We start from the raw sequence: 9,533 nt of genomic DNA on the forward strand, positions 1-9,533 counted from the left end.
AATTTTCCAAGGCCCAAGGTTGCCCCCCTTTTCCTTTCGGTGTGGAGTAAAGTTGCTGCTGAAATGGCTCTGAACAAAATGGAGTAACTTAGGGAAGTTTGCTGAGCCAGTTCAATTTAGCCTTAATTATTTATCTATCAGTATTCTATTTAATATGAGATGTACATATCTATTGTGTTTCTACCTTACAGCGTTTAACAAACCACCCTTGTTGAAACATACCAACCAAAGGCAACAGAGTCTGAATTGACTCTTCTGAGACTTCTTGACAAGAATGACTTCCCATCTCAGAAAACCTGAACCCTCTGAACCATCCTCAGATGCTCTTGAATTAAACATCTTGGACATTAAACCAACTGAGGATTTGACTGCACAGTCAGGAGAGCTCTCTAAGCTTCCAAGTGCTCAGCTCCACTCACCTCCACATGGCAATGGCTCATGTGCAAAGCAGGAGCTGCAGAGCCTCGGTGAGTGGTTTAACTCCTGGTTGCAGCCGGAAAAGCACACCAAGGAGGAGATGATGTCTCAGCTGATCATGGAGCAGTTTGTTCTCACTGGACGCTGCAAGGACAGGTCTGCCTTGAAAGAGAAGTGGGAGTCAAGTGGCAGAAACATGGAGACGTTCATGGAGGACCTGACTGATGACTGCTTGAAGCCTCCTGTCTGGGTGAGTACGGGGGTCTGATGTGGTGTGGGGGGGGTTAAGGAGGAAGAAGAAGTACAGTCAGTAGGAGTTGCAAGGAAGTAGGGAAATACTGTCGGTTCCATTATCAGTCAGATTGTACTCTCCCCACCAAAATCCTCACTAAGGACAGTGTTCCTGGCTCTATGATGGCACAAAGGAAAGGTACCCAGTGAGTTTTTGATGGAGCTGGTTAACATGGTAGCAAAGACATTGAGAAGTTAACATTTGAGCCAAAACTTTAAGGGCTCAACTTTAAGGGTTAAGAAAAATGCCTTGAACCTGGGGAGATGTTTTAGTCAGTAAAGTGTTTGCTTTGGAGTGTGGGATCTGAGTTCAGAACCTCAGCATCCACATAAAAATCTAATGTGAAGCCAGGCGTGTTGGCACGTGCCTTTGGGTTCCAGCACTCAGGAGTCAAAGGAAGACAGATTGCTGTGAGATTGAGGCCAGCCTGGTCAACATAGTGAGTTCCAGGCCAGCCGAGCTACAGGGAGACGCTGTCTTAAAAGCAAAACAAAACAAAAACATCCAGCATGGCAACACACACTTGTAATTCCAGCACTTGGTGGCAGGTGGGAGGGGGTGGAAGGCTGGAGAAACTGGTGAGCCAAGTGATTCTCTGGCTTTCCAAAGTAACAAAAAGGCTGAGCTCCAATTCAGTAAGAGATCCTGTCTATCCTGAGGAGGACATAGAGAAAGACATCTCATGTTGAAATCTGGCCTCCATATGCATGCCCCCACACAAACACACACATAAGAACAAATGCCTTGCCAAGGCTTGGTTCTTCGATGTAGTTTTTCAAATCCAGAAAGACTGGCATTAGATGCAGCTCCACTGGATACTTTTTCAGTGTATGTATCAATTGGCAAAATTCTGGGTCATAAGATACATTCTTAGTCATTTACAGAAATGACCCATGTGAATGTGGGGAAAAATACCACACTGGTCACACACAGTCAGAAATGCGCCTGTTCTTGTTTTAGTTTTCATATTTTAAACAACTGTTTCATTCCACATTTGGAGCTTTTTCATTGGGAATTTCACCCCTTAAACTGACAGCCTTGTATCATGTCGGCATACTGTCCAGGCATGTTCCCAAGTACAGACCTGTGTTCCTGTATCTTATGGAGACAGTATATGTATTGGGGTTCTTTCCTTCAGGCATAAGTTATAGCACTGTGGGTCATAAATTCTGTTAACTGGTCAATACTACATAAATAGAAGCAATAAGGTTATGCATTGATAAAAATGTTGTGGCCAGAAGCTCACAGAAAACTAACCTTACATTATCCCCAGGGACAATGACTCAGCATTTGCTAACTCAGTGTCTACAGTGACTTTAGAGGACATGACAAGGTGTGAGTGATGATGACACCTTTAGAGACCTGGGCTGGACGAGACGTGCTGACCCGTACTTGAGGGATCCCATGAACATGTTGAGGCAGGGTTTCTGACACACAACAGATTGAGACCCAGTGGTCACGTGGTTTTGTTCTCAGGTGCATGTCTTCATGCAGGGAGAGGAAGCCCTCTTTCCTGAGCATATGCCCTTAAAAGAAGTCATCATGCATTTGAAAGAACAGAGGTCAGCAAAAATGTCAACAGAAGACCATGCAAGGCCCTTCCAGCCTCCCGAAGATGGTCCCTTGGATATGGGTGAGTCAGGGGAAACTGGACACCAGAGGGGTGTTGTGTTGGGATCCTTTCTTGGGCAGTGTTTCATAGGTTTTCTTATTTCCTCAGGTCATGAAGACGAAGAGCAAACTACTGAAATGGATGACAGACTACCAGGCCGAGGAAATCAGATAGAGTCCCTCATCATTATCCAGGAGAACTCTGCTGAGCCTGAAGAGGGAGGTGTTTCTTATGGAAACCCTCAAGATGCCACAGTAGCAAGCCAAGGGACCTCTAGGTCCCAAGAAGTGTCCGTAAAGGAACCCTCTCATGAAGATGTCTCTATGGAGGTACAACCAGGGTTTCCCTGCAGGCCAGAGCAGTCAACCTCTGGGCCTAACCCTGTGCACAAGAATCATGAGAGAAACTCCTTATGTGAAAGGCAGCAAGAAATATCCCATCATAGGGTAAAGAAGCCATACAAATGTGAGCAGTGTCAGCAGCTATTTAGGCATCGCTGTTACCTTTTAACCCACCAGAAGAGGCATAGGAACGAGAGGACAGTTTTCTGTGGGGAGTGTCACAAAGGTTTCTATCAACAATCAGAACTCCGAGTTCATCAGGTCATTCACTCAGGGGAGAAGCCTTTTAAATGCAGCATGTGTGAGAAGACCTTCAGCAACAAGACCAACCTGGTGGCTCACCAGAGGATTCACACAGGAGAGAAGCCCTACAGGTGCTCCGTGTGCCATGCCAATTTCCGCCAATCCTCCACGTACCATCGGCACATGAGGAATTACCACAAGGGAGACTGAAATGTGATCCTCCCTCAGCAGAAGCATCCAGAGCTCCTGCCTCCATGTGACATCTGTGCATACACAAGCATGTGACTTCTGTATAGCACTTAATTGTTGAGGACATGCCTTGTAATTTTCTGGTTATTATTTCCATCAATCATTCTGTTCTCTTAGCATGCAAGGCTAAAGATTAGGTCAATTTTGTTTACTAAAGTGCCTGAAAGTGACTATTTTCTATAAGTAAATAGATAAATGTATCTGTAATTGAAAGTTTATCTTTTGCACATGATGTCTCTGCCTATATGCATTTGCATGTGTATGTTAGTGGGTACCTTGCTTGTGGGTGGTATTAAGTGGACAGCTTTGGGTGTTGGGCCTTGCCCCACCTTCCATCTTGTTTGAGACAAAGTCTCTCATTCAGTAACATGTGCACCAGGCTAGCTGACTCTGGAGAGCCCAGAGATTCTCCTGTCTACCTCATGTCCCTATAGGGACACTGGTATTACAAGTGTCTTTGTTACTGGATCAGACTTTCTACTACTGGATTCTTTGGATCTAAACTCGGGTGATCAGACTTATACACCAAGTGCTTATCCAATGAACCCTGTTCCCAGCCAATAAATGCTTAAAGTTCAAGAGTATGCCCCATGTGAGAAGACAGGTTCCAAGTTATGCCTGTAGTTCCAGCCTATGCCCATTTACCTCTGTTTTGCATAGAATTCCTTTTTGTCTATGGAAATTTCTCCCCTTCTTTCTCATTTGTCCTTGGAGTAATTTACCCTTTTGTTTATTTTTATTTCTTATGTGTATGAGTGAAACAAACACCCTCAGCTCACAAAGGTCCAGAGAGGCTTCCCCTTCCTCTCTACCACCACACTTCCTGCTCACCTTCAATCTCTGAAGTTGCAGGCACTTCAAAAATACAAACAAGGACGGAGCAGGTTATATGGAAACGGGGCCTTAAATGATATAAGGGAATATTTAATAGTAATTTGAATTTTAAAAATGGCATGTGGGATGTGTGTGTGTGTGTGTGAGAGAGAGAGAGACAGAGACAGAGAGACAGAGAGAGGTGCAGAAGGCATCTTGTGGGAGTCAATTCTCTTCTTCCACATTGTGGATCTCTGGGGTGAAGCTCGAGTCCTGAGCCTTGTGGGAAAGCACGCTTACTTGCTGCGCCATCTCACCATCCTTTCCTTTCCTTTTAATGTGTAGTGTAAATGCCAATAAGTAACTGGAGTTGAATATGACTGGGAAAGGAAGACTGTACAGTGCAATAATATCAACAAGCAGATAACAATGGGCAAATGCTTTCTATTAATCTATTCCAAAGGGCTGGAGAGATGGCTCCATGGGTAAGAGCACTGACTGCTCTTACAGAGAACCAGGGTTTGGGTCTCAGCACCCACATGACAGCTCACAACCATCTGTACCTCCAGTTCCAGGGGATCTGTCACCATCTTCTGGCATCTATGAGGATTGTTAACATACATGCAGGCAAAACACTCATACACATAAAAAATAATCAATGGATAAGAAGAAGAGGATGTGAATTTCCATTGAGAAAAAGTAATTATATACAGACTGGAGGTAAAGGGGCATAGGCTGGATGACTGGTGGGGAGACATGTGCCAACTGATTTCCACTAGGAAATTGGGTCTGAATTCCACTCAACGGTAGAAATGGCTTGCATAATGGCAGGGGAGAATTGTGATATTTGCCTGATGATTCTACTGAAGCCTTAACACTGTTAATTATGGAGTAATGCAGTATACAATTCCTACTGTGCACAGAAGCTTGCTTGTGTGTGTGTGTGTGTGTGTGTGTGTGTGTGTGTGTGTGTAGGGGGTGTGAGACAGGTTTTCACTATGTAGCCCTGGCTGGTCTGGAACTCTGTATGTAGACCAGGCTGGGCTCAAACTCAGAGATCTACCTGCCTCTGCCTCTCAAGTGCTGAGATTAAAGACATGCATGTACAACTGAGAGGGAGTGGCCAAATCTTGAATGTCCACGTCTTCTCCAATATTGGGTAGACTGACAACTCTAATTACAATACTCAGATCCTGGGGAGAGTTATTGGAGTGTAAGAAAGAAACATTAAATATTAGTCTTTTTGGGGGGGGGTGAGACAGGGTCTCCCTGTAGCCCCAGCTGGCCTAGAACTTGCTATGTAGGCCAGGCTGGCCTCGAACTCCCAGAGATCCACCTGACTCCCAAGTGCTGGGATTAAAGGTGTGTGTCATCATGCCTGGTCTTTGGTTTGTTTTAAATATTAGTCTTTTGTTTTATGTGTATGAGTGTATTGCTAGCACGTGTTTAAGTGTACCTGTGTCATGCAGTGTCCGTGGAGACCATAAGAGGGTGTCGGATCCTCTGGAACTAGAGTTACAGGCAGTTGTTAGCCTCCATGTAGGGGCTGGGAATCAAGTCTGGGTCCTCTGGAAGAACAACAATTGTTCTTAACCACTGAGTCATCTCTCCAGCCCCTAGACTTCCCTTTCAAACTGTAGAACTTGGAACTTGGTTTATGACAAGGAATTCTAATCTTTTAATCCCACTATACACACCCTGTAAGACTTTGTTTAAAGAAAGGTCCTGATGCATTCCAGAATCTGATGGCCTGGGGCAGTGGAGTTCTTCTCTCTTCATGCTCGTTTGAAAATTTTATTTATTTATGTTTTGTTTGTGTCTTTTTGAGACAGGGTCTCCCTATAGCCCAAGCTGGCCTGGAACTTGCTATGTAGACCAGGCTGGCCTCAATTTCACAGAGATCTGCCTGCTTCTGCCTCCCAGGTGCTAGGATTAAAGCCGTGCACCACGGTGCCTGGCTATGACTATTTGTTAAACTAGGCAACCAGGAAGGACTGAGGTCAGACCCTGGCCAATGAGGAGAAGACACATTATCTTACAAATAAAATCCTACCATACTTGCAGCTCCTGTGTGCTTACTGGATCTGAGTCACCACACCAACACCCCATTTGCAAAAGTAAAATCTGCCTTGCCAAGTTACTTTCCACAAGGTCTTTGTGCAGTATTGATGCAGTCCTTGGACCTCGGATTTTATTTCAAACAGGAGTACCCTGGGAAGACAAAGTGGTAAGGATTTTAGCGCTTCACATATACAGCCAACATGCTTGCTTTTTGCAGACTGAATGCCTGTCTGTCCATGTTCCATAACACAAGCGCTCTTAAACTTACTTTGCTTGGTGTCTTAAAGGTCCTGAAAAATCACAGAAACAAAGTGAGGGCCAGGCCTTCACCACTTTCCAATGTTCATAGATGCAAAGGCTTACTTTTGACCTCTTTTGGTTTCTTTTTTTAAAATATGCATCGAATTGTTTTGCCTCCAAGTGCATAAGTGCACCTTTGCAGGCAATGCCTAAAAGGGCCAGAAGAGGGCGGTAGATCCCCTGGAACTGGAGTTACAGTTGTTAGCTACCATGCTGGGAATTGAATCTGGCTCCTCTGAAGGAGCAGCCAGTGCTCTTGACCTCTGAGGCATCTCTCCAGCTCCCTCTCAAGTGTTGACTGTGTGAGCTGAAGGAGGTACCATCTGTGTAGGCACAGATGTCGCTTCCCAAGCATGTTATAAATTGGTAAAGACAGGGAGATGAGGCTCAAGAGAGGCTGTTCAGAGCTCAGAGGCTGGGCTGGAAGGGAGGGGAAGGGAGGATCAGACACAAGGCTATGGTCTCTGGTAACATCCATTAACCACTAGGCAGTCAGATGACCTTTGGGATTTGTAGTCCTAGAGCTCTGGCTGTACATTGCTCTCTGGAAGGTGCATGCAGTGGGGTTCCCACAGGATTTCCTGACCATGGTCTCTGCTGAGGAAATTGGTGCTGAACCCCACACTAACTTGAACTGAATTGGAATTGACCTGGAACAAGGTCTTTCTTTTTTTTTTTTTTCTTACAGTTTCTATTTTTTTCATCCTGAAATAATTACTCTAGTTTTCTAAAAAATATTTTGTTATTTTTATTTTATGTGTATTGTCGGGAGCCGCTAATCATTGAGCTGCAGCAGCCTCATTTACTGAGTTTGTGTCATGCAAACCAGTACTTAACCTGCCCATTCAGGAGGAAGAAGTTTTCTGGAGAGCCTCACAATACCTGACCTTGAGGCATTAGTGGTAAACAAAAGGATCCAAGAAGCCTTTGATCTGACTGCTCCCTGACCCTCAGATATAGGTGGGGAAATACAGCAATTGTAACTAATTGAGTTCTTCTGTATAAAAAGACAGAACTGAAATAAACGGAGGCTGGCAGTATTCACTGTGAGCCCTCCCAAGAAGCGTCTTTCCTGTCTTCTTTATTTCTTTCAATCCTCACTCCCCCTTTCAGGTACTGTCCGTTTTGGCCGACTGGCACCGGCAGTGTATATGTGTATTGCCTGCATTTAGGTAAGTGCACCCATGTTGTGCAATGCCCAAGGAGGACAGACGAGGCTGTCGGATTCCCTGGAACTGGAGTTATGGACAGTTGTTAACTGCCATGTGGGTGCTGCGTTTCAAACCCGGGTCTTCTGCAAGAATAGTCAGTGTTCTTAACCACTGAGCCATCTCTCCAGCCCATAATTACTCTAGTTTTTAAAAGAGATACTTACAGTTGAAAAGTGTGAATCCATCTAACTACTCACTAATGATTATGTGAAGATGTGTCATGTCACCCGAAAGTCACCTAGGATATAGGCTCTAGGCTATTCTCATAATTTGACCATGTATACTCTCACCATAGCCCTGGTCAGCAATAAGCTCTTGTCTATTCTTTTTCTGTTGTGACTTCACTTCCCAGTGTGACTATAGTGTCCTTTCCCATCGTCTTTGCTTTCTTGCTTCAGGGAAAGTCATCCCAATATCTCTGTCTCTGTCTCCGTCTCCGTCTCCCCCCCCACCTCTCTCACTTTGGGTAAAGTCATCCCAACCTCCATTTCTCTCTCTCTCTGTCTCCCGCCCCCCACCCCACCCCTGTGTGTGTGTGTTTTGTGGTTGTTGTTGTTGTTTTGCTTTGCTTTTGAGACAAGGTGTCAATATGTACCCCAGGCTGGCCTTGAACTCACAGAAATCTCCCTGCTTCTCCCACCCAAGTGCTGGGATTAAAGGCGTGTAGCACCACACTGGGCCCTAGCCTCTGTCTCTCTCTTTTGAGACAGGATCTCTCCTTACCATCAGCTGGCCTGAAACTTGCTATATAGATCGATTTGACCTCAATCTCACAGAGATCCACCTGCCTTTGCCTCCCAAGTGCTGTGCGCAACCACATCTGGTATAATTATATTTGAACTTTCTCCTTATGGGTATGTTTTTTCTATTTTTCACACACACATAAGATAGGGTCTCCTTATAGCCCCAGCTGACCTGGAACTCACTTTGTAGACCAGGCTGGCCTTTGTCTCACAGAGATCGGCCTGCCTCAGCCTCCTGAGTGCTGGGATTAAAGGCGTGTGCCACACACCCAGTTATTTCATTCTGTTTTGATGTCAGAACTCTCAGGATTATTCTCTGTCTGTTCTCTCATTTATTTAACAAGATCTCAGTCATGTCAACAACACATTGGTTCAAAGTTTTTGGTTCAAAGAAAAGAAGTTTATTCTGAGCTAAAAAGGAGTGATCAAGGTCTAGGAACACAGATTCTGGTGGTCCATAGTCCACCATGGAACTGGTTGTATGAAGTTGTTCTGTTGTTTAGTTTTTTATTTCTAACAATATTGAATTGTTCAGTACTACATACTGTTGCATTTACAAAGTTGGTAGGTCACCAAGGTGGCAGATTGCAGTAAAGTGGGGGAAATCTCTGCTGTACATTTCAGATGTTATTCCTGCCCTTTCAGTTGGTGGAAGCTAGTGGCCGGATAAGTTTAATGCATCCTGAAGGAGCGTGCCCCTCAGACCCCTTCCCTGTCCTCTGAGAAAGAGCTGCCCTCCATCTGACTCTGGAAATCCCCTAGATTGTTCAAACCCTTTCCTGGTACATCTGTTTAAGGTTTCTATGGAAATGGTCTGGGGCAGGAGAGGAAGAACATTCTGCCCCAGGTAAGCTAGCCAATGGATGTATAGGTTAAGGCTCTGGCAATCAGCCCTAGGTTGTTCAAATACTTTCCTGGTTCTTCTGTTTATGATTTCTATAGAAATCCCCTGCTCTGTGGTTTTTGTGCTTAAAAGCCCTGCGTTTCCACAGCTCTGGGTCACACTGCAGTTCCCGAGCCTGCCTGCGTCCCCGGCCGGTCGGTCTCAATAAAGCAGATAAGTTTTCCTGAGTCTCAGTGTCTGAGTGGTCAATTCAGGGACTTCTTTGGACCCTTAACATTGTGTAGGCTTGTCCAGGATTCCCTAAAAGACCCTCGGTCTATTTTCCTGTCTTTTTTGTTCTCCGTTTGGCACCCAATGACATCAGATCTGGTTCCTTCCATGATGAGTCTGTTTTGATTTCTGTTCTG

The 9,533-nt window shown here is 45.0% G+C and overlaps 1 protein-coding gene across 1 annotated transcript; it reads left to right on the plus strand.

Moving 5' to 3' along the window:
• Nucleotides 1–274: 274 nt before the first annotated feature.
• Nucleotides 275–3,115, plus strand: LOC103725503 (zinc finger and SCAN domain-containing protein 4-like). Its single transcript, XM_008822809.1, has 2 exons — nt 275–667; nt 2,186–3,115. The coding sequence occupies exons 1-2, from the start codon at nt 275–277 to the stop codon at nt 3,113–3,115; spliced, it is 1,323 nt and encodes a 440-aa protein (XP_008821031.1).
• The last annotated feature ends 6,418 nt before the right edge of the window (nt 3,116–9,533 follow it).

The sequence above is a fragment of the Nannospalax galili genome, unplaced genomic scaffold (genome assembly GCF_000622305.1).
Source record: "Nannospalax galili isolate Female #2095 unplaced genomic scaffold, S.galili_v1.0 scaffold649, whole genome shotgun sequence".
Lineage (NCBI taxonomy): Eukaryota > Metazoa > Chordata > Mammalia > Rodentia > Spalacidae > Nannospalax > Nannospalax galili.

Excerpts from the sequence above, each read along its gene's own strand:
- LOC103725503 (XM_008822809.1), top strand. The coding sequence starts at position 275 with ATGACTTCCCATCTCAGAAAACCTGAACCCTCTGAACCATCCTCAGAT. Across the intron at positions 668-2,185 it reads GCTTGAAGCCTCCTGTCTGG|GTGCATGTCTTCATGCAGGG; the intron begins GTGAGTACGGGG and ends TTTTGTTCTCAG.